The sequence below is a fragment of the Cynocephalus volans genome, chromosome 1 (assembly GCF_027409185.1).
Source record: "Cynocephalus volans isolate mCynVol1 chromosome 1, mCynVol1.pri, whole genome shotgun sequence".
In the NCBI taxonomy this organism is placed as follows: Eukaryota; Metazoa; Chordata; class Mammalia; order Dermoptera; family Cynocephalidae; genus Cynocephalus; species Cynocephalus volans.
This window is the reverse complement of record NC_084460.1, coordinates 278,725,590-278,751,742: the sequence shown is the minus strand read 5'-3', so window position 1 is coordinate 278,751,742 and position 26,153 is coordinate 278,725,590. Positions and strand designations below refer to the sequence as shown.

The window sequence follows — 26,153 nt, the reverse complement described above, 5'->3', positions numbered from 1 at the left end:
CATCACAAACCCTAAAAGCTAGAAAGGAATGGGATGATATTTTCAAAATACTAAAAGACAAAGATTGCCAGCCAAGAATACTCTACCCTGCAAGGCTATCCTTCCGAAATGAGGGGCAAATAGTATATTTCTCAGACAAACAAAAACTGCGGGAGTTCACTACCACAAGACCACCCTTACAAGAAATCCTCAAGGGAGTACTGGGTTTGGTTCCTGAAAAATAACTACCACTGCCATAAAAACCTAAGAAAAATCTAAACCCGCTAGTACAATAAAAATGGCATTCATGAAGAGAAAACAAGCTAACAAAAACACTATCTACAACCTAAGGAACCAACAAACAAAGAAACCAAACAGTATATCAGAAAGCAAGGAACAAAAGACACCTAAGACAACCAAACAACCAATAAAATGCTAGGAATAAATCAACACCTTTCAATAACAACTCTTAATGTTAAAGGCTTAAATTCCCCAATTAAAAGACACAGACTGGCTGACTGGATCAAAAAGCAGGACCCAACTATATGCTGCCTACAAGAGACCCACCTCACCCATAAAGATTCACACAGACTAAGAGTGAAAGGATGGAAAAAGATTTACCATGCAAACAGAAAAGAAAAACGAGCTGGAGTGGCTATTCTTATATCTGACAAAATAGACTTTAAACTAAAAACCATAAAAAGAGACAATGAGGGACACTACTTAATGATAAAAGGACTGATCCATCAAGAAGACATAACAATCATAAATATGTACGCACCCAATGTTGGAGCAGCCAGATTTATAAAACAAACTCTATTAGACCTAAAGAAGGAAATAGACACTAATACCATAATAGCAGGGGACCTGAACACTCCACTGTCAATATTAGACAGATCATCTAGGCAAAGAATCAGTAGAGAAACACAAGATCTAAACAAGACTCTAGACCAATTGGAATTGGCAGATATCTACAGAACATTCCACCCAACAACCTCAGAATATTCATTCTTCTCATCAGCACATGGATCATTCTCCAGGATAGATCACATATTAGGTCACAAATCAAGTCTCAATAAATTCAAAAAAATTGGAATTATCCCATGTATCTTCTCAGACCACAATGGATTAAAACTAGAAATTAATAACAAACAAAACTCTGGAAACTATACAAACACATGGAAATTAAACAGCATTCTACTTAATGACATATGGGTCCAAGAAGAAATCAAGCAGGAAATCAAAAAGTTTATTGAAACTAATGAAAACAATGATACATCATACCAAAACCTGTGGGATACTGCAAAAGCAGTATTGAGGGGAAAATTTATTGCATTAAATGCTCACTTCAGAAGAATGGAAAGCTGGCAAGTGAACAACCTAACACTTCACCTTAAAGAACTAGAAAAACAAGAACAATCCAATCCTAAAGTTAGCAGACGGAAAGAAATCATTAAGATCAGAGCAGAACTGAATGAAATTGAAAACCAAAAAACAATTCAAAAGATCAACGAATCAAAAAGTTGGTTTTTTGAAAAGATAAATAAAATGGACAAACCATTAGCATGGCTAACAAAAAAAAGAAGAGAGAAGACTCAAATAACAAAAATTAGAAATGAAAAAGGCGATATTACAACTGATTCATCTGAAATACAAGGAATCATTCGAGACTACTATAAACAACTATACGCCAACAAATTTGAAAATCTGGAGGAAATGGATAAATTTCTGGACACACACAAGCTCCCAAAACTGAACCGTGAAGACGTAGAAAATTTGAACAGACCAATAACAATAAAGGAGATTGAAGCTGTTATCAGAAGGCTCCCAACAAAGAAAAGCCCAGGACCAGATGGATTCACAGCAGAATTTTACCAAACATTCAAAGAGGAAATGACACCGATTCTTTACAAACTATTCCAAAAGATTGAAACGGATGCAAATCTCCCAAACTCATTCTATGAAGCAAACATCATCCTGATACCAAAACCAGGTAAAGATATAACCAAAAAAGAAAACTACAGGCCGATATCCTTGATGAATATAGATGCAAAAATCCTCACTAAAATACTAGCAAACAGAATACAGCAACACATACGAAAAATTATTCATCACGATCAAGTGGGATTCATCCCAGGGATGCAAGGTTGGTTCAACATACGCAAATCAATAAATGTGATACACCATATTAATAAACTCAAACACAAGGACCATATGATCATCTCTATAGATGCTGAAAAAGCATTTGATAAAGTTCAGCACTCATTCATGACAAAGACCCTCTATAAGTTAGGTATAGAGGGAAAGTATCTCAACATAATTAAAGCCATATATGACAAACCCACTGCCAATATCATCCTGAATGGGGAAAAGCTGAAAGCTTTTCCTTTAAGAACAGGCACTAGACAAGGATGCCCACTCTCACCACTCCTATTCAACATAGTGTTGGAAGTACTAGCCAGAGCAATCAGAGAAGAGAAGGAAATAAAGGGCATCCAGATTGGAAAAGATGAAGTCAAACTGTCCCTGTTTGCAGATGACATGATCCTATATATCGAACAGCCTAAAACCTCTACAAAAAAACTGTTGGAATTGATAAATGATTTCAGCACAGTAGCAGGATACAAAATCAACACACAAAAATCAGTAGCATTTCTTTTCTCCAATAGTGAACATGCAGAACAAGAAATCAAGAAAGCCTGCCCATTTACAATAGCCACCAAAAACATAAAATACTTAGGAATTGAGTTAACCAAGGAGGTGAAAAATCTCTATAATGAGAACTACAAACCACTGCTGAGAGAAATTAGAGAGGATACAAGAAGATGGAAAGATATTCCATGCTCTTGGATTGGAAGAATCAACATAGTGAAAATGTCCATACTACCCAAAGTGATATACAAATTCAATGCAATCCCCATCAAAATTCCAAAGACATTTTTCTCAGAAATGGATAAAACTATTCAGACATTTATATGGAACAATAAAAGACCACGAATAGCCAAAGCAATGCTCAGCAAAAAAAAATAAAGCTGGAGGCATAACACTACCTGACTTTAAGCTATACTACAAAGCTATAATAACCAAAACAGTATGGTACTGGCATAAAAACAGACACACTGACCAATGGAATAGAATAGAGAATCCAGAAATCAACCCACACACTTACTGCCATCTGATCTTTGACAAAGGCACCAAGCCTATTCACTGGGGAAGGGACTGCCTCTTCAGCAAGTGGTGCTGGGATAACTGGATATCGATATGCAGGAGAATGAAACTAGATCCATACCTCTCACCGTATACTAAAATCAACTCAAAATGGATTAAGGATTTAAATATACACCCTGAGACAATAAAACTTCTTAAAGAAAACATAGGGGAAACACTTCAGGAAATAGGACTGGGCACAGACTTCATGAATACGACCCCAAAAGCACGGGCAACCAAAGGAAAAATAAACAAATGGGATTATATCAAACTAAAAAGCTTCTGCACAGCAAAAGAAACAATTAAAAGAGTTAAAAGACAACCAACAGAGTGGGAGAAAATATTTGCAAAATATACATCTGACAAAGGATTAATATCCAGAATATATAAGGAACTCAAACAACTTTACAAGAAGAAAACAAGCAACCCAATTAAAAAATGGGCAAAAGAGCTAAGTAGGCATTTCTCTAAGGAAGATATCCAAATGGCCAACAGACATATGAAAAAATGCTCAACATCACTCAGCATCCGGGAAATGCAAATCAAAACCACATTGAGATACCATCTAACCCCAGTTAGGATGGCTAAAATCCAAAAGACTATGAACGATAAATGCTGGCGAGGCTGCGGAGAAAAAGGAACTCTCATACATTGTTGGTGGGACTGCAAAATGGTGCAGCCTCTATGGAAAATGGTATGGAGGTTCCTTAAACAATTGCAAATAGATCTACCATACGACCCAGCCATGCCACTGTTGGGAATATACCCAGAGGAATGGAAATCATCAAGTCGAAGGTATACCTGTTCCCCAATGTTCATCGCAGCACTCTTTACAATAGCCAAGAGTTGGAACCAGCCCAAATGCCCATCATCAGATGAGTGGATACGGAAAATGTGGTACATCTACACAATGGAATACTACTCAGCTATAAAAACGAATGAAATACTGCCATTTGCAACAACATGGATGGACCTTGAGAGAATTATATTAAGTGAAACAAGTCAGGCACAGAAAGAGAAATACCACATGTTCTCACTTATTGGTGGGAGCTAAAAATTAATATATAAATTCACACACACACATACACACACACACACACACACACACAAACGGGGGGGGGGAAGAAGATATAACAACCACAATTATTTGAAGTTGATACAACAAACAAACAGAAAGGATATTGTTGGGGGGGAGGGGGGAAGGGAGAAGGGAGGGAGGTTTTGGTGATGGGGAGCATTAATCAGCTACAATGTATATCGACAAAATAAAATTAAAAAATAAATAAATAAATTAATTAATTAATACATTTAATAGTTTTACATAAGATTTCCTTTCCCTTGGCTGAGAGTTTTGGATAATTGCTTATATTATTGGAAAAAACTTTGAACAAGTTCTTAACTGAGATGTTCTCCGTGTCACTTATAGATTGAAAACAGGTTTAAGAGCAAGCATTCTGTTAAAAAAAGAAAAGTTCTAAAGGAATACACCAAAGTTTCAACTTAGCTTTATAAGATAGTGGCTAAAAGTTTCTGGGAACTGGTTGCACTGCCAAGTTTATAGGACTGTTGCTATCATATGTAATAACATGTACTATAAATTAGATTGAAGTATTATAAATGTAAATACCTTTATGTATAAATTTTTGCTAATAATTAATGCTCTTAAAATTAAGTAATTTATAGCCTCTGAGGCCCCTTTCAGTTTTGAAATTCTAGAAATCCCCCCACCTCTAAAAAGTAACCTCAGAATAAAAAATGTTTTGGTGGCTAGATTGTATTATTATTTGGTTATGTTGGTCATCTATAATTGTAAAAAGTGTACCCATCATGTGGCCCTCTGCATCACTTGTGAAGAAAGCCCAAACACTTTGTATTAATGTACTCTCTTGATTATTTTTGTAAATTTCCTCACATTCTAAGATCTCACAAGTAAAGAAGAGGCCGAAGAGTTTAAATTTCTCTGAAGAAACAGTAGGTTAACATAAAAAGCACAAAAGCCCAAATCACACAATATCTTAACTATCTCCTGTCCCTACCAAATGATTCGTCCTAGGTGGATTCACTAGATGTGAAGAGAAACATGCACATTACAAGTCTTTATAAAAATGTCATTTTGATAATCTACATTTATCCATCTACATGAGATGGGGTAATATGCCTCTTTCTAATCAAATGTGTTTGCTCTACTGACCTATTCAGTTGGTGCGTTTTGGCACCAAAATGCTGAGCAGCTGGGCCTCTAATTTAAGAAAATTATAATGCACATATTCCTGGAAATGAGAAAAAATTTTGTGTTTAGAAAAGGGTAGATTTATTGGACAATCTAGATCTATTTTTTTTTTTTTTTTTTTTTTGCTTAGGGAAACTTACTATCCTTTCTAAAATAAGAACAGCAAGAAGAAAGGTTTAAAATTAATTTTGTGCCTTGAAAATATCTGCACTATTTATTTAATTTTTTCCTGTATTAACTCACTCATTCAAGACATATTAGCTGAACAGCTTCTGTGTGCCAGGCATACTGCTAAGTGCCTCATCTACTTAGAGTCTGGGGGATGGTACAACTCTCTTATTCCATAAGAATAATTACTTACGGAGTCACGAGTTTTCCAAAAAGAGAAATCCGGAGGGCTATGGAAGAACATCATGAGGGACCAGACTCAACCTGGGTAAAAGGCTACTGTTCCCAAGAAGGGACCTGGGAACTGAGGGATGGAAAAAGATGCCAAGGAAGCAGTGGGGGGTGGGGTAGGTCCAGGTGTTCCAGGCTGGGATCACAGAGCACTCAATTCCTGCTGGGATGAGCTGTTCTCAGTGAAAGATTTGACACTCCCTCTAGTCTCCATTGACCCTACCCTGGGTGTCATGATGCTTTTTCTCTTTCTATGTCAGATCTGACCTTTCTAAGCTCACTTGTCAGTGAGTCTCGCTTCTCTTTCTAGGCCAGTGCAAGACTTTACTTATGTTGAAGAGTGGAAGGAGAAAGTGATAAATGACAAATGCAGCTAGCAGTGATGACAGACTACAAAAATAGAAACCAAGCCTCACTTCTTCTTAGCATTTACCTCTGCTGAGAAGCAGCTTTCAGTGTAGGAGTCCAGCAAATTCCTAAATTAATATAGGTGAGGCTACTTCCAAAAGTTCATGGAAAAATAGAATCAAAAAATAGTATAAATCCCTCGTACATTGTTAAATCCCTAGAAGAGGAAAGAAATTGTAAATATACCGAGATCTCCCGCCCCTCATTTCTTCATAATCTCTGATCTTTGGGTGAGGTTTTAGTTTTTTGATATTAAAATTACACTTCACCTAGGAAGTAAAGGGATGTAGCTCTGTCAATGAAATCAAACCTCCTTTTTCATAATGAAAAAGATATGGATGAATCTCACAAACACAATGTTGAGTGAAAGATGCTAAGTTCTAAAGATGCATACTGTATATTCTATTTATATAGAGTTTCAACGCAGGCAAAACAGTTATGCTGTGGGAAGTTCAGCCATTCTTCATGGGGTTATCCCAGGTGATGGTAAGGGTACTGACAGTGAAGGGTACGTGTGGAATTCTGGGGTTCCAGTGATACACCCTACACACCCTTAAAAGTATACTTACAGGATGAGTACTTTTCTGTGTACATAGTATAACATAAAAAAGAGTTTAAAAAAAAGATGTTCCCTTATTCTCATGTTCATTGCAGCACTATTTACAATAGCCAAGATATGGAAACAACCTAAATGTCCATCAGCAGATGAATGGATAAAGAAAATATTGTATATACATATAATGGAATATTATCCAGACTTTAAAAAGAAGAAAATTCTGCAATATGTGACAACATAAATGAACCTTGAGGACATTATGTTAGGTGAAATAAGCCAGTCACACAAAGTCAAATACTGCATGATCACACTTACCTGAGGTCTATAAAATAATCAAATTCATACAACCAAGAATGGAGATGGTGGTTGACCGGCTGGGAGGACAGGGAAATGGAGAGTTACTTATCAACGGGCATGAAGTTTCAGTTAAGCAAGATGAGGAAGTTCTAGGGATTTGCTGTATGGCATTGTACTTACAGTCAACAATACTGTGTTTTACACTTAAAAATTTGTTAAAAGGGTAGATTTCAAGTGACGTGTTCTTACCACAATAAAATAAATAAAAAGCTGTTCAATTAGAATGAATCCTTTTTATAGAGGAGGAAAGCATTTGGCCTTGCAAAGGTGATTCTGGAGATATCTACTGAGCCATTAAGAAGTGGATCTTTACAATGATCCAGTTTATTTGACTCAGCTCAATAGACATAAATCAGGTCTCAAAGCAAATTACTTTCAGCCCGATTATTCAGTTCATCGTTCTAATGATGCTAAGTATGCAATTGCTCAAATTAGCCAGTTTTAAAAATCTGTATTTCCTTGTGTGCCTGAGAAGAGGGTAAGAGAGCATATTTCTAGTTGTATTTCAATGCAAGCATGATGCATTTCCAATATCACTTTTTATTTCTCCAGAAGACAGCTAAAGAAAACAGTATGGTGCTGTATACCCAGCTTACATGCTGTGGATTTATATGTACTGAAATATAGATTATATGGTAAGCAAAGAGTATTTTTCTCAGTTGACATCATTTCAATGGGCATAAGAGTTTGATGGCTAGCCTTGCATTTCCTGCAAGTGCAAGTCAATGGGACGGAACATGTATGTTCTCATTTTACTTCTTCAAGTGCAAGGCAGGGAAATGCATCATTGCATGCTACGTTGGACTTGTGAAATATCATAATTCTGTGCACCTCCCCATTTTTTAAGTTACTTTATCCTTTTTCAGATGCATCATTTCACAGCTTTGCTGCTATGAGTCTGGCCTCCCTGCTCACTGGAGTGTAGCTAATTACAAGAAGTTTTTTTTTTAAAAAGAAGACCCTGTCATGATGTGTCACCAAAGCTACTGCAGTCTGCTGACTCTAGAGTTCTGGTAGCCAGTGGTCTGGCTGCTGATGCAAAACACTGTGCTGGAGGAAAGGGAGTGGGAAACAGGACACTGGTTGGCTCTGCTTTCATTATGAGTGGTCTTGGGGTCTCTCATACTACTATGCATATCCAAAGTGTGCCTTGTCCGGTGCTCAATAGCTCAAACTAGAAGGTGAAGGTGGGTGTGTAAAGCAAACTCAGGCAATTAAATTTAACATTCCCGAGAGCAGGATCATTGTCAGGCTGAGAAACAGTGTTGAGAACCTCCTGGGAACTCTGTGTTGGAACTCTGCTGGGTTCTCTGGGGAACTGAAAGCAGCCCGACCAACAGGACACAAGTGTTCCTTATTTAAACAAGTGAAGCGGCTTGGAAAGCATTCCCCTCCAACAGCATGTAACTACCCTCCTGCATATTTGGATACTCAGGGAAGCTGTTCTCTGTTCACTTCATAAGAGTGGTGCCCTGCAAGGCCACATCAGGTAGGAACATGGCAGGCAAAATGGAAGATAAGCCCTCTCAAGCAGAAATGATGACCTAACTGCAAAAAAAGAAAACCCCAAACAAAAGCAAGCAAACAAAAAACCCCAACCATACACTTCTGTTCATATTTGCAGCTTTAATAAGAAATACTGTTTTCTTTTTTTATACATATCTATCATTGTCACTGCAATGATTTTAGGTTCCCCTCCGCAGCTCTCTTTTGCTCATGTTCAATCTCCTCTGAAATCGATGGACCACATGAGCCACAAATGATTAGGGATGGGAAATTAAATCTGTGAACAAGCAGAACTAATGAAATGCTTCATAGCAAGAGAGAGGTGGGATAAGAATTACTGTGGGCTAAAGAAGCCTGCGATTGTTAGGTACAAAAGAGGGAGTAGAGAGTACTAGGTTGATGGACACATACATGTATTTGATCTTAATGACACAGCCATCAGTCCACCATAATGCTTATCGCTTTGTACATTTCTATAGATATATGGACCTGCGCTATTTACACATAGATACAAATATACACACATATGCACCATAGACATGTTTATACTTGTAATTTACAAGTTATATGCCTTATATTTATATATCCAATAACCTCAAAACTTTTCTATTAAGATATTGCCTAGCACCTTTTTATTATCTGTAAAATTGGAACAAGTAAACTTCTTGACAATTCATTTTAAGACTAGTCTTAAGAGTTTACAGAGCATGTAGTCATACTCCTATTGTCATTTCCATAGACTTGGAAAGATACCCTTCCTCAAAAATACATCTCTTTCTTGCTTATGGATGCTTTAACAGGGACCCAGCCTTCCATTCCATAGCAGCTGGTACCAAGTAAGTGTTCAATGGAGAGGCCAATGATGCAAACACCACTGAAGGATGGCCTTACCCAAATTTCTACAGAGATATAAAGGACAAGTTTTGATAAAATGCTGTGCACTGGGTACCTGAAGTGGGTAGAGAAGAGGGAATTTCACTGGTCAGTGAATTGACTATAGAAGACAAAGGCTGATGTCATCAAGACAAATGGTTTCCTCACAATATGGAGGTGACCCCTCTTTGCCTTTTTTATTTGCTTGAAGTCTCTGGTTTTGTGCCAGGTACATATTTACTTATTTGAATGGAATTCATTATTAGCACAATGAGGGAGTTACATGGCTTAGCTATATCAGCAGAAACTCCACCCGATAAAGTGCAAGAGAATATTAACTACTTTCCTCATTCTTTACCTGGTCTATTCCTCCTTTAAAATTCAGTTAACAAGTTCTATCTCTCAGAAAGCCTTTCCACAGGCCCAGGATGAGGTCCCCATGTTCCCAGCACACCTGTTCATACAGTACTTCCTTCTCTGTTACTGTCGACTTGCCTTGTAGTTTACCCCAGCAGACTGTAAGCTCTTTGAGAACAGGAGAAAATACATCATTCAGTTTAACCACAGTGTCTAGTTTCCAAGCAGGAAAGTTGCTTATTGAATAAATGAATAAGCCCTTGAATTAATAGGATGGCAAAAGAAAAAGACTGGATTGCAGGGAGTGGGTTATTCACAATACAGCGTGAAGTCCCAGGAAACTTGAGCATCTATTTTATTAATGTAATGCACTTTACAAAGATGAATCTATTTTTTCTGAATTAGAAAAAGTACCTTATAGTGTTTTTCTCAGAGTTCCTGGTCCATAACATTTGCACAATGGAGTTGCAGTGGAGGACTCTTGTAACAGAGCCTGGGTGAACTTATGTGTGATAATTGAAAATGCAATAGAGAATGGTGACTTCCGAAATGGATGCTAAGTCACCAGAGAAGTAGGTGGTTGAGAGGAGCTATTGCCTGGAAGCTAAATAACCTGCATGTGTGTATACCTTTTCCTCGAGATGGTGGCTATTGGAAGCCAGAGACAGACCTTTCAACAAGATTAAAGAGATGCTATTAATTGCTATCGATCATGGGTCAACAAATTAGATTGCATCTGCAACTGCAATGCTGAAAGGTCTAAATGAGAAATACAGCTAATGGGTCTGACTGACCCAATGTTGTGATTAATTAAAAAGGGAATGAGTCCAAAAACAAACAAAGGCAAAGGAAAATATAATGGGAGAAGGATGGGCATCCTTGGAAATCTCAGGACCTAACTATACATTCTGGGGGAAATAACAATAACAACAACAACAATAACAAAACAGGGAAGGTCACAGTGGACAGCTAAATAAACCCTTTTATGAATTTCTGGAATCCTGGTGAACAACAACATGGAAATGCAACAGTATTCTGAAGGGGCAAGTGCAGGGAGTTGTTGGAAAGTCATAAGAAGTTTGTATCACAATACGCAATAAATTGTTTCACTATGGCGTGAGATTAATATTTGCCGCAAACTAATGAAAGAATTCTCTTAGTCTTACCATTGTAAACTTCGATGTCCATCTCAAGAATACTATGAAAAAAACAGATGACCAGTGGCGAACTTTCTTCAAATTGCAATTATTCAAACCAAGATGAAAATCATATTAGCAAATGGAAATAGGATGGGCTTCCTTGGAGACAAATGTATCTAAGGTTGATCCTAAATACCTGATAAATCACCAGGATCTTTAGCATAATGTCCTAAAGTGAGATCATGTGCCACCCCCAAATAAACGTAGTTTCCATGTTTTTGTTGGTTGTTACCTGAGCTAGAAATGTGACAATTTTAATTTTCAAATCTCCGTTTGATCTTCTATGAAGTCCTGTTGTCGCAGCTGGTCTGAGTCTCATCACCATTGGATCAGACCCTCGGTATCTTTTCCTGGACTTGTAATTGCCTCCTTTTAGTGTACCTAACTCTCTCCCCACACCCAAATCCACCCTTCCCTCTATGGTCAGAGCCATTTTCAGGATAAAAATATGGCCATGTCACCTTCTTATTTGACATTAATTAGTCTACACCATCAATAAAAACTAAGTTCAGTTTTCTTAGCATGATCTTCCAGGCCTTAAGCATTGGGTTTCCTTCCCAGAGACATCTCCCACTGTATGCCTCCATTTGTAGGCTCCTACTCAGATCATACCTACATGCTTGTCACATTCCAAATGTACAATTCATCTTTTTTCTGTTCTACAATATCACTCCCCTAAATACCTGCCCAACTTGTATGTAAGCTAGAAGATGCAAATCCAGCATCACGTTATCCACATCTCTCTTTTGATACCACCAGTCTTGGTAATGATAGCTAATATATAATAGGCTTTTCATATGTGCCTGGCTCTTTTCTAAGCTATATTATAGGTAATATTCTGTTTAATACTTACAACCCTCTGATATATAATATGGTTCTGAATTTTTCTAATTGTGTGAGGCTGAAGAAAACCACAAAACCTCCCCGAACCTCAGTGTTCTAGTCTGCAAAATGGGAATACCAGTCTGTCATTTCATGGTGGTTATGAGGACAGTTGAACTAATGAATGCAAATCATTGTCTCATGTAAAGTAGCCAATGCAGTATCTGACACACAGAAGGGACTCAAAAAATGCTATCTAAACTTCACATCTAATCCTCCCCAATCCTATCCACCTCACATAACTATTTATTTGGAAGGTTTTAAAACTCAAACTTAATTTTGAAAAGTATAGTTTCTTGAAAGTACCCCTACTCAAAACCAGGTTGCAATATGAGTACTGGGATTTATTTAAATTGAAGTTCAAGCTTCAAAGAATTATGAGTTCAAGATTTTCAAAAATTAAAGAGAAAGCTATCATATTATTATCATAACTAAAAACATTTGGAATATAGTGAGCAGAGTAGCGCAGTGGAAGCGTGCTGGGCCCATAAAAACATTTGGAATATAAAACAAATTTTGAGTTCTTAAATGAAAGAAATTCATTCAACTCAATCCATTTAACTCTTGCCGTGTCTTGTCCATCAAAACAATATGCATTCTAAGTGTATAAGGTTGATCAGGGAGAATCAGAGGTTCACATCAGACAGTGCAGTTCGAGGCTCCCTGATAAGAGTGTCACCCTAATTAAGGAATAAATCCCTTGCGAATGTGGTAAGAAAGTATAAGTGAAGTTGCTGACTCAGAGATATAATTTGATCTTTCAAAATCATAAAATACCTTTTCTTAAAAGGGTTATATCCTCAACGTAAAACCTCAAGTAAGAACAACAAACCCAGGACTCTCAGTTTATAGCTTTCTCTCCTATGCTTTGAGGTGCCCTCTCCATGAAACTTGAATCTGAATTCAACTGTAAACAATTTTTTAGAATGGGCATAGGGAGTAGAGAGAGGATTGGCTGCATGGGAAATAGAAATGCAAGAAAATCTAATGGTGTTTTAAGAAAATGTTGGTGGAGTAGGGGTATGTATTCATGTGTGTGGGGATGCCATGTGACATTTTCTTACCAATTGGCTTTTTTCTTTCTCCAGAAATGCAGAAGATGATGGCAACTCATAAAATATTTTTCAGTTTTACTCTGTATTAGGCAATATGTTTGCCTCAAGGAGAAGAAAAATAACGGTTTACTCATATTCCCCCAGAAAAGTTTACACACACGAAAGGTGCTGTCCTCTGGGTGCTGGTCATCAGCAATGGTTTCTGCTCCGGGGCTCTTTGTTTCCTCTTGGAGGTCAATTGGTAGAAAGCCTCCTGCCCCGCTGCTTGCCCTGCTCAGAGTCTGGGCGGGAGGCTCACATGGAGCTTTAAAAAAGTGATATTCCCAGCACAACTCTCAAATATTAACAAAACCCAGGTCTCTATCAGAATTCATACCTGTCAGTTGTCAGGGTTCAAAGCCCAACTTTGAATTTAGGAAGCCTAAAGACCAAAAGCAATGTTATAGACAGTTTGAATCATGCAAACACCCTCTCCCCCTCATATTTTAGAATATCTAGGACATTTGGATTTGGACTGGATATTAGGTGATACTACAGAATTATTATTTTTTATTATTTTGTTAGGTTTGATAGTACAACATTGAAGTATGGTTTTGTAAGAAAATGCTGCTTTTTTTGGAAAAAGAGATGATACTGCAAGTTGTAGGGATGAAATGATATGATGCTTGATATTTGCTTTAAAAAACATTAGCAAAATAAAGAATTATGCAAAAATCTTGATAACTGCTGAATCTGGGCATGGAGGTTCCTTATACTGTTTTCTCAATTTTTCTGTGTGTTTGAAAACTTTTATAATAAAAAATTTCTGCTTTGCTACTTACATCCTATCACCATGGGCAAAGCATTTAACCTCTTTACGTTCTGGTTTCCTCAAGAACAAAGCAAAGATCGTAAGAGTTCCTCTCTTGTACATGTGCCATATGGATTGATCATGATACTGTGGGCTCAGAGGCCTGGCACAGAGAGACCACTTAATCATTACAGATTATCATTAGTACTGTATATGGATATGGGGTCAGGAAAAGTCTTTTCCTATTGCTAACCCTCTCACTGCTGGTTCATTTGAGCCTCCTCTCTGATCCCCAAGTTATCCTTACCTTGTATTACAAAATATGAAAATTCTCACAGGCAAATGCTAAAGTTAATGCTTCATTCTAGTTGAATATAGACACATGTATTAGACACAAGTCACTGAGAATTAATCATTAACTAATGAGGGTGGAGAGAAGAGAGGAATTTGGGAAGGAAAATATACCACAAACAATGTTTACTGGTTAACACACTTTATATTTAACAAAATAATTTTTTAATAATATATTTTTTTACACATCAAATATTGTTGCTAGAATCCCCTTTTTACAGTTCAGTGTTTAGGTTTTTTTTTTTTTTTTTTTTTCTCACTAGTTTTCAGGCACACCATTTTTCAAAGATTTTAGAAACTGATTTTTTTTTTTTTTTTTAACAGGCATGAGCTGACAAACAGGATGTTGATCCCTTATTTGAACATAGCTGTAGTTAAAGCCAAGAACCAAAGGCAGAGGAGAAATATGAGTGGTACGGAGGTGAGAGTGTGGCTGCAAAGAAAGCCTTCACACGAAAACAAAACAACAGATGAGACCAGAACTCTGTTGTTCAGAGTTTGGAAAGAATTTCTCAATGACCTGCGTAGAACGAAGTTGTAAAATGTTTATCGGTTTATGAGAAATTCTGTCACAGTATAGGTTCATCTCTCCCTAAAGGGGGAAAAATGTTAGTGCTACAAAGTCTAAAGGAAACAGCTTGTAGTGAAACTGAGGGAAAAAAATTCCAAGAACAGCAATAAATATTCCTCTCTCTAGCTGGTAACAAAGGCTGCTGAGCAGCCTGCCTTCTACAAACTCTTTGAAGAGAGTTTCGTGATGGATGTTATACTTCATTCTAGTAAATTCTTGCTGTGATTATTACTGTACCAAGACTTTGATGCAAAATTTCAGTACCTCGGCTTCCCAGTTGTGTTCTCTTTCTGTTTTCTAAAAAGGACATAGTAACTCCTTAATGATAGATAGGGTACTATGCTGCATGGCTCTGTTAATGAAGATTTCTGAGTTTCAAACCTTATTCCTGTCATTTGTTATTATTATTATTTCTTTCCAAAAGTGTGGATTTTCGAAGCTGGCATCAGGCAACCTCAGGGCAAAGAAAGCTCTGTACTATGTCTCTGTCTAGACACAAGCTGAAGTGTGGAATGCCTTTACTGTTGAGTGCAGGCATAAATCATGCAATCTTGTTCATGAATGATTCATGACTGTCTCTGTGATGTATCCGTGGTGGCAACTGAAAGGCACCAACCTTGCTGCAAATTGGTGTTCTAAGAGAAGGCAGCTCGATGTTCTTCCTCCAGATGGAGCCGGCATGGCTATTTGTATCATAACACAGCACAGTGTGTGTAAAAGTGTCAGGTCCAATGCGTCAGCACATTAATTTTGGAAATGACAGCTCTTTCTTGATGACAGGAGATGCTTCCAGGGAGGAGAGGCTGACAGTTTTAAATGAAAAACCAGTTGGCGAGACTAAAGAAATACGTGTCCTGAGGGTGGACCAATGGCATTCGAAGCATCACTCCCTATGGAGGAGACTGACCCCCTGGTGCGGCTGTTTGTGCATATCGCAAAGGGTTCATGGGCTCACCAAAGCCACAGGTGCAGCCAGAGTTTGCCCTGTATGTCCCTCCAGCAGAAATCCCTCTATACTGATTATTCAAGACAACTGATTCTCAACAAGGTAAAAATTTGCCTCCACCTCCACCCCTTGGGGACATTTGGCAATGTCTGAAGACATTTGGTTGTCACAATTGGGGTGTTGCTACTGGCACCTAGTGGATCGAGGCTAGGGATGCTGTTAAGTATCTTAAAAATGCACAAGATGGCTCCCACCAACAAATAACCATCCGGCCCAATATGTCAATGCTACTAAGGTTGAGACTCCCTGTTCTAGAATGCGGCAGTCCACAGGAGCTCTAGCAAAGCCTAGGCTGGGGTGGAGCAGAAAAGAAAGAATGTTAATGATGAAGACAACCTTAGAGTTTCCTCAAGGGCCCCATGAGATCTGTGCCAGGGCTTTTAGGACAGGAGAGTGGAATAAGTGACTGACTATGCCGTGTGGTTTCAGAATTGCTAATTTTGCACTTGAGTCGAGGTGGCATCAGATACCCTGTGTATTTTATTTTTTCTGTTACTATACTAGCAGCATTACCAGGGCGACCTTGAGACTCTTCAAAGGTTCACTTTAATTTTTCTGTATCTAATATATACATTTTAAAAAATGTTCAACAAATGGAATTGTATTGTGCAAGACTCACTCTACCCTAATCTTTAATTTAAATCAGCACTTGAGGTGGAAAGAGTGTCCTGAATCTGTGTTTTGGACATAGGGTTGAGCAGTCATTACTATAACATGACGAACACAGTCTGGAACCATAAAAACTGCCAGTGTGTACTGCTTGGCTTTCAGCCACATCTGAACTCGAAGCCAGAAATGTTCAGACGGATTCAGATTCACAGTGGGGCTACTCACCCTGGTTCTGGAATTTATATTGCCTGGTGACAGAGTGGGTTTAGAGTGTGTTTAAGTACAAACCAAACTCAAGTTCAGCATTATGAAAAAGTCTGGTGATTAATGCTACAATTTTAAATACCTGTCTTTCTTTGGATTCTTTTGTCAAACTTATGGTGGTCTTCGTGTATTAGTTTTTGATTGGCAGTTTCCAGGTTTTGAGTATGAAATGTGTGGTTTGTGAGGATCAAATTGTGAGCCCCCATGTAATGGACAAAGTACCAGTTCCCCACCGTGTTCAGCAGTGGGTCCATCTATGTGTCCACACCCCTTTCCTTAGCCTATAGGGTATGATTCACTTGAGGGGACCGATTGGTTGGATGCTCTTATGTCTTCCTGGTCAGGAGAGATCCTTTCCCCTGATGTTCCTTTAACAAATCTTTTTTGACACAACTCAGAACTTTACTGTGCTGTCAAATCTGGCCCATTACACTCTAAAGGTGAAAGAAAAAATACTTCAAGACAAAAATGGCATGAAGGATGTATTGAAGAGTAAAAATGGAGTAAATCAGGGGACGATGAGCTGGCAGGTCAGAGGCATCACCAGGGATGGAGCCTGTGCAAGGCTATTTCTTTCTTTTTGTTCCAGAAATCCAGTCGTCAAGTGGCCATCAAGCATTGGTAATTACAAAAGCGGTTTAGATAGCTATATAGTATATATATTTCATATAGCAAGAGAGAAAGAGAGAAATTTCCTCTTAGTAAAATATTCACTTTTGTCAACCCTAAAAGGTTTTGCTGGTGACCCTGTTGTAGCTGGCAGGAGTTTGTTTGTTTTGTTTTGTGTTAAACATGTGCAGTGTAGAAGCCATAGCATCCTCTCCTAAGAACTTGTCGTGGGTTGGGAATTTGTCCTACACAGTCTGCTTGCCTTGGCATTCACGTTTTGAACACTGAGCAGGCTTCCACCAGTCCCCATTGTGACAGTGACAGATGTTACATTCGTCCACTTTCACTTCAATGCCAGCTGGAATTATTGTAGTTCCTGCAAAGCAGTTTGGACCTGTAATACACACATACATTGATTAGTTGATTAAATTTGGGACTCCCTTTCTCCTTCCCCGCTTCCCTGTCCCAGAAAAATCCAATCTTCAAAGCCATGAATGAGTAGATGAGACTACTCTAACAACTATCATCAAGGAATTTTTTAGCACCCCTTTAAATTTAAACTTTCAGTCCTGCTCTCTTTTGCACACAAACTTATATTGTCCGTGTATATCATGCATTTAAAAAAGACAATGCTCAAAAAATCTTGTTTGCTTACTCAGTACGTGCTATGATCGGAATTAAGATTCTATGGATTAAACTCTGTTTTGTCCTCTGGGGTGTACAGGCTGCCAAAGTGTCCCCTGAAACACGAGTGGAGGGAGGCCTGGCATGGTTGGCATGAGGTGATGGTACTTATGGCCAGTCCTCTGCCTTCCCTTGATGGCTATGAAACAACCAGCTTGCTCACTCCCGGGTTTCAGCACCTCTCTGAGCCCAGTTCCTGGAATCCCCAGCTTGTTTCTTGATAACAATGAATAATTCATGACCAGATGATTTATTCATGTTCCAAACAAGCTTTGTTAGAGCCTCATTTGATTTTTATAAATGGAGTTCCTTTAATCTGCTGGCTATATATTTTTTTTAAGAATGACCCAAGTGGTTGGCTTTCGAAAGTCAGCAGGAATGTTATTTTACGTTTTCAGGTTCAGGAAAGCTTTACCGAAAATATCACCTGCTCATTATATATAGATACATTTAAAATTCAGCAATGTCAGTTTTTCACTTCTTGTCTATCTCTCTTTCCTTTCTCTTACTTTTTCTTTATTTTTTTGCATTCTTTATTCTTTAACGCACCTCCCCCACACCCCCAGTGTAGGAATGCCAGTGTTAGTTGATATTATTTACCAAACTCAATGTCCTGAGTCAGGACAGAGTAGGGACACGCCCCGGGGAGGCTGCTCATAAATATTCAGATCAGATCGCTGGCGCCTGCGCACTAGAACAAAAGTGCAGATAACCTAGGTCACCCTCCACCTGTGGCGCCAAACTGGAAAGAACAAAGTTATGGGAAAGTGACTTCACTGCACATGCCCCAGAACCTTCAGAAACTCGGGGACACATGACAGGAAGCTGATGCAACCTCGCATGGGCCTTTTAGGCCTTAATTCCCCTAGATCCTCCCCGATGGCCGAGTACTCCCCCCCTTGGTTAGGATGGACAAGCAGCCCCGACCCAGAACAGCTTAAAGACCCTCCCCTAAGACGCCGCAGGGGCTCATGGTTTCTCCCCGCACTCTAGTTCAGAGCTTACTTCTGCTTTGTAATAAAACCCTATTATGTTCTGTTTCTCTGGCCCTCTCTTCCTTTCCTTTTGTGGGTCCTGAAAGGGAGAAACCCCGCCTGAACGCAAAATGAGAAACAGACCAGGAGACAAGGGCTCAACCATGATGTATTAAGCAGGCAAAATGGACAGGCGGCTGCTCTCTCCAAAGTGGGAGCAGCAGCAGGGAGAGTTGGGCGGGCCCTTTATATCCCGTTCAGCTGAGCTGGACTGTTCTTATTGGCTAGGGATGGAGGGGAGGGCAGGGAGCGAGGTTGAAGCTGAGTTGGGAGTTTTCTATAGGTGGAGAAATTCATGCATGTGGGAAGGGGATGTGGGGGTGAGGAAGAAGGGGGGGGGGTCTTTGTTCTCGGAAAATGTGCTGTTCTAGGGGCCTTGAAACTTTTCCGCGGCCATTTTGGGTGTTCCGCTGCCATCTTAGACTGTCCTCGGGTAGAACATGATTGCCTAACAGGTCCCACGAAAGATTTTTCCTTCTCAGGTAGACCAAGAACCTGGAACTGCCACCCGGTAACAATATCAGCCTCTGAAGTACACATTCGAATAAAGAAAAGGTGCATAGAGCTGTGTCTACTAGTGACTTATTAACCCAGCCCTCCTGGGCACCGGTCATCACCACTGCAAAGTCACATGGCAGCAGTATCAGTGCCCTGCTTTCCCTTCCTACCACTTGATAAGAAGACTGTCTTTACCACCAAATAAATGAAATCAGAGGCTATCTGCAGTTCCACTTCATAAGTGGAGTCCTTCTTTTATAAAAATTGTAACTATTAAGTTACAGTGCGTATTTATCAATATAAAACTATTTACTATGCTCTGGGTTTAATCGCCCATTGTTTTAGAGCTCCCAGACTTCAACAGCCCCTACACTTACCAGTGGCACCTGTGTTCCTGTGCCTTTTCTTCACTCTGAACACAAACTCTTGGGGCATGTGCCTGAGTAGGGGCCACCATGGAGAGTAGACTCTGACAATTAAACAGTTAGGGAACATGCCCCCCTTGCCCCAGGATGGTTCTTCTTGTGCTGATGCTGTGATTATAAGCCCCTGGCCACCAAATTGCTCATTATTTAAGGACAGTGTTAAGTCCATAAGTTTTGGGATTTAAGTCACTGTTTGATAGACTGGATTCCCTTTGGGACTACACCTCCCTGGGAAAATTCAGTACCAAACCATGAATTTGTTCTGGACCCAGAGCTGAGGGAGTCTTCAGAGAACTTGGAAAGGAGGCTTTTCCAGGATATAGCTGGCCATTGTTCTCCCCTGGCTATTGTTGATAGACCTCTCTCAGCCCAGCCACTTCTAGGCCAAACAGGGTCTTGCCAGAGCCAAGCTAGCTTCAGAGCTCGAACTAGGTGACGACCACCACCTGTATGCCTGGAGTTAGCCCAGAGGAGGCAACGTTTCCTCTCTCCACCTCTCCCCTTCTAACCAAGTCTTTTCACCCCAATTGTACACATTTAACTTTTCCAGATGGGGAAAAAAAATTTGTTTTCTAAATAGTGGTTTCAGTACAAAGAATTCCCTTAAACAGGCATAATATTATTCAGTAAGAGTTTTCCAAGCTTCTCGAGAGAATTTGGAAATTTGACAGTCAGAAGACTTAACTGTGTGTGTGTGTGTGTGTGTGTGTGTGTGTGTGTGTGTGTGTGTGTGTGTGTGTGTGTGTGTGTGTGTGTGTGTGTGTGTGTGTGTGTGTGTGTGTGTGTGTGTAGATATGCTGTTGGCTCACAGGGGGCTGGTTAATCTCAGTGGCACAATAACAGAACAGTCAGTTGACTTTTCAGTGAAGAATTTTTGTGAAAAGAGATTTCTTATAAGTCATTATGGTTGTCTGGAAGAGATATTTTACTAGAACTTGGTTTTCATATCTTCCCCTTTCTGCATATGTTGGCATCATACTATGATCAGTATGTATTTGATTAACCTCTATACATCATTTCTTAAGTCATTTACAATTTACTGCACTCTCGGCTCAAGAAATATTAATTATATTGATAGAACACAAAGAAAGATCCTTTGCACATGCCAGGACTGACCAAAGGCACTTCTGTAAATAACAGAGGAAGCTCTCAACTGCCTACTTGACGCCCAGAGGTATTTTACAGAATAAAAAATTCCTGTTTGAACTCATTAGGTTTAGTAGTGCAGTGATTTTATTAGTGTCCTTGTGAGAATCTCAGGTGTAACTACAGCAAGTCTCAAGTTTGCTGTTAATAGTCTTATCTGCTTGAAAGTAATTTAGATAATTGTCAAGCAGAATGGTTGGCACTATTTAAAAACTGTTCCGGTTTTAGTCTTAATAGTGGTGACAGTAAATGCTAATTTGCTTTGAGCACGTGCATATCCTATGTGAGTTTCTTACGTAGTAAGTCTGTCCCTGCTTCCAGCTACTGTGTTCCTTTTATCTGGGGGCTGCTTCTCTTTTGTCTAGGTCTATGTGGGAGAACAGGTTGCTTAGAAGAGTGAACTCAAAGGCTCTATATGTAGAGGACTTGGAGAGACTCCAGAGGGGAGCAATGAAAAAGATTATACTGAAAACTGGCAAATAGGACCTCTGAGAAAATGTTAAAGGGATTGGAATTATTTAATCTAGAAAGAAAAGATAGAGGAATAACTCAATAACTCTCAGAGAATGAAAGCTTGTTATGTGAAGAATGGAGCTAACTGTTCTTTTTTCCTTCTGGAGCCTAGAATAAGAGGTAATGCAGATATATTGATTCTCAATAAATTGAAATCTAACTCTCTCTCTGCCCCCCTCTCTCTCTCTCTCTTTTCCTCTCTCACGAATTCCTCAGAGAACTGAGTGTGGTGGTTGCCAGCAATGTGGTGAGATCTTTTCTCTTAGAGATCTTTAAGCATACAGGAGGTCTTATCTGTTAGGTATGGTTTAAATCATCAGTTCCTTGAAGACAGGAATTAAATATCTGTTATCTCTTATGGTCCAGGCCTAATACTATGTCTGGCAAATATTAAGAACTCAGTATAGGTTTGTTTAACTTATTGAAACAGTATGAACTAGCTAGTTATTTATTGGAAGCAAACCCATTTTCTGAACATTAAGATCAGGCCTTCCTTATATATCAGGCCTAGTCCTAGTGATATAGGTATAAAAATATTTGCTAATGAATGAAAACACATGGTGATTATTTCTGGAGCGCTTAATTCATTCCAGGATTTGTCTCATTTAACCTTTACAACAAACCATGGAAAGTGCACATTCTTAGTCTCGGGACACTGAGCTTCACAGGTAGAAAATAACTTGCCCCAAATCACATACCCAGGAGGTGGTATCGATGGGGTACGAATTCAAATTTCTCTGACCTGCAGGATGATGGGCAGGTATCTAGGAATACCATGCTGTGTTCCTTTGCTCAGATCCTGAGCTTCTGATCAGAATGTATTAGTCCAGTTGGTTTTAGTATTGAGGATGGATGCTGAGGTAAGAAATTTGATGTGAGTAGAAAAAAGTGAGACTGTTTTTCTATAGATCTTTGTCAGATTTACTTGGTTTTTGTTGTGTATTTATATAGTCTCCAGGAAACAATGTTTTTAAAAACTAAAGAAAACTTCCCATGGAGAAAACGCTTGGACAGTGAGGCTTTCCTTTTAACAGCAGTGAAGTTCTCACCGGTACTAGATGTAAAGCAACCAAGAAGTAGAATGAAGGACCAACTAAGACGGAGAATAAAAGTGGCCTCCAACTCAGGAGACCTGGCCCAAGTTGTGGTGGAATGGTTGCTTCTCTGTGTGACTTTAGCAAGCACTCTGTAACCCAAATACCAATGGGGGCCCATGTGGTCTAGTCTCAGAGAGGACTCATATTTTTGAAAATGCAATAAAATTGGAAATGCAGTTCTTTCCTGGGAGTTAGAGCTAGCAGGGAAGAGGCAAGGTGAGAACACTCATACATGAAAGCATTTTTTTTTCTGTGAAATACATAAATAATCTCCCCTATTATTCTGGACTTCTCTGAGCACTTAGTTTGTACATCTATAAAATAGATTGGTTTGCAAAGTTTTTCCACAGTAGAGATCATTCAAAGTCTTTTTTTTTTTTTTATAGGGAAGACCAATATGTGAAATATGTAGAAGTGGAGCTGCTCTGGCTAGGTGGCTGTGGGGAGCTCGGATCTCCCATCTTCCCACCCCAACTTCCTGACATAGACCTTGAGGCACCTGCATTAAATATCTAGTGATCAGAGAAAAAGCATTTGGAATAATCTCTTCCAGATTCGATAATCCAGGATTCTATGAAACCAGCAAAAACAGAAAGGTCTCTGCCATATTTGTGGTTGTGTGAACTGAGCAGATTCACTCAGCCACTTAAGTTTTCTTTCTTGATACACCCTGAAAATTTCCCTCATATAAGGGGGGAACTATATGGAAAAGGAATTTAATAGTCACTCTGCTCACATCCCCTGCAGATCCATGTTTTCTTATGTTAAACATTGCATGATTATATTAAGGAATAAATATATAACCTGAAATAAGTGCTCTGATGGAGAGGACCACAGAGTTGTGGAAGGTTGTAACAGAGAGCCTGACCTAGACTATGAAAAGGTTCTGGGATGGGGTGGGGGGTTGGGAGGGTGGTGAATGACCCACTGAGAAAGTGGAAAAAGAGATGCTGGTGGGGGGTTTGGGAGAGTGGAGTATGACCCATTGAGAAAGTGGAAAAGGCCAATGGGATTGGAGTGATAAGTGTAGCAAGTGGTGTGTTTAGTAAGATGAGGTCGATGAAGTGGCTGGGAAAACAAGGCAGGGCAGTAGTGTGCTGGAGTCGGTGCCTCGTATTGGCTTGCAAGGGCAAATTGCAAAAGATTCAGGAATTTTGTACTATTTTGATAGCTTGAAATGGGCCTTAGTGAGTGGGTATATTTGCTACAAAATATATGGAAAATGCTACAAAATTAGGATTTTACACCCCCCACCTCCACCACCACTCCCTACCTCTAAGCCAGTTGCTAAATATTTCTGAACATATCTGTAGGTTAGGGCTCAATGTTCTGGGACTTGTTGGCCATGCTAAAAATTTTGGTCTTTTTTCTAAAGCAATGGAAAACTGTTGGAGTATTTTAAGTAGGTCTTTCTCTCTGTGTGTGTATGTGTGTGTACATATGTGTGTGTGTGCATTGCCATGAAGTAAAGACATCGATTCCATAAACTGCACTGCTGTTTCTGTCCTATTCGTCCACAGAGCACCCATGAATGGAATAGACAGGACCTGGCTTGGTAGGATCTGTGAGATTGCAGACAGGCTAGGACCCTCACAGGCCCTGGCACTGTTTGATGGAACTAAAACACATTCCTTTCTCCTTTGCTTTGAGGCATTAAAAGGATCTGCTAGAATGCTGGAGTAATATTAAATTAGTGTCAGCAGTTAACACATTGGCTTGAGTTAATTGATCAGATTATTCCTTACAGAAAGTAAGGTCCTAAGGGAAAAGTCCCTAGGAAATGTGAAATTCTATCTGGCGAAGGGAAAATATAAAGGGCTGGAGGATGGAGGTAATTTCTAGAAGGATAGCTTAGTTGGGGTCCCTTAGGGGATCAGGATCAAGTGCAATCTGATGGAGATACTGGGCTGTTGGAGGAAGAGGAAGATCCTACCAGTTAGACAACAAAACCAACCCGGGATAATTTAAGCAGCAAAGGCACTTATTAAAGGAATTTGTACCCAGAGAATATCCATAATAGCCAAGAGAACCAAGTTTGGAGGTAATGCCATCGGGGCAAGGGCCAAAGTCATGCCACAGCTCTGGGCCCATGAAGACTTGCCCCATGAGTACCACCAACACAGGCCTCTGGATGTGGCTGCTAGAACCACTGGCACCACAGAGTCTCATACCAGCCTTGCCAGAATGGACACTGTGTGGTCTCATGCTTCTTGAAATTGCTAGATCATAATTCAAAGTCTGCCGCAGGTATGTCTCGGGGACAGAGCTAGCCACGTGCCTGCCCCTGGTTGTGAGTCGGGCTGAACATAAATACCTGGCATCTGTAGCTTCTCTAGGGGAGAGAAAGGCTTTCTTCATACACAGGGGATTTCCCCAATTATGGGAAAGAGGTAATGTTCATTTTGTATGCTAAAAGGGATGGGGAAAGGGATCACAGAGGGCAAACTCCATCTGCTTTATATCTTTTTCTGGAGCTGACACTAGTATACTTATCTAGCAGTCAGGTAACAGTATGAATATTCATTCAGCAACTTGGTGTTTTCAATAGTCTGTGATCTTTTCTCCATATAGATGAGATTTAATGAGCTGAATTCTCCCTTGTAGTACCAATAAGGGTATTAGATGCATGAAGGGTATAAGAGAGCTGTCACGGGGAACTACAACCCTACCCAAATAGTTTGCCCTTCTCAACTCCTAGCCTAAGTGGATGTACCAGTACCCAGAAGTCATTCAATAGCTGTCAAATCAATTGTATAGCTCCTGGAGGAGAAGCAAGCAGCTGATGGACAAATGTAACCATCCCCATTTATATATAGTAAAAGTAGTATGATACAATTTTTCCAAAATATACAATTTATACATCACAATAAATCATGTGTGTGTGTGTGTGTGTGTATATGTATTTTTAAGTCTAGAAAGGTATGCATAATTTCCCGAGGGGAGGAATAATTAAAAGAGAAGTTGTTTTTTCTTTTTTATGCTTTTACCATAATTATCTTTTACTATTACCAAAAAAAAGGTTGTAAATGATAGTATAGAAAAGCTTTAACCCCGAAACTCATTTACTTAAAGAGTTAAGTTAACCACCATATACAAAATAAAGCACAGTTCCAAAGAGTACACCAAAAAAGAAAGTTTCAATAAACTTCAAGTGTGGCAAATACATAAATAAAATTCATCCAGAACAAGACTGCTCGAAGTGTTAGTGATACAGCAATGGATAAGATAGTTTCTGCCTTCAGAAGTTGACAATCTTATGGCATAAACCAGACGAAATCCCCCAAATAAATGAACAGAACCATTTCAAGTCATTCTGTGCTATGAAGATAAACAGGGCAATGTGGTCAAGTGCCTAGACCCAGAGTGGGGAAATACTTAATAGTGTATAGAACATGGTCATATATGTTTTGTCATTTAATATTTACCATGATGCTGCAAAGCACTTATCATAAATCCATGTCATAAGGGAGGAAAGTAAAGCTCACAGAAATTAAGGGACTTGATAAAGGGCACAGAACTAAACAATGGAAGGACTTCAATTTCAACCT

The 26,153-nt window shown here is 39.3% G+C and overlaps 1 protein-coding gene across 1 annotated transcript in view; it reads right to left on the bottom strand.

Annotated features, from left to right (window-relative positions):
- Positions 1 to 17,453: 17,453 nt before the first annotated feature.
- VWC2L (von Willebrand factor C domain containing 2 like) overlaps positions 17,454 to 26,153 on the bottom strand; it is a 148,582-nt gene continuing 139,882 nt past the window's right edge. Inside the window, exon 3 of the mRNA XM_063086130.1 lies at positions 17,454 to 17,602. Within this exon, the coding sequence (XP_062942200.1) occupies positions 17,454 to 17,602 (149 nt within the window). The remainder of the gene's footprint in view (positions 17,603 to 26,153) is intronic.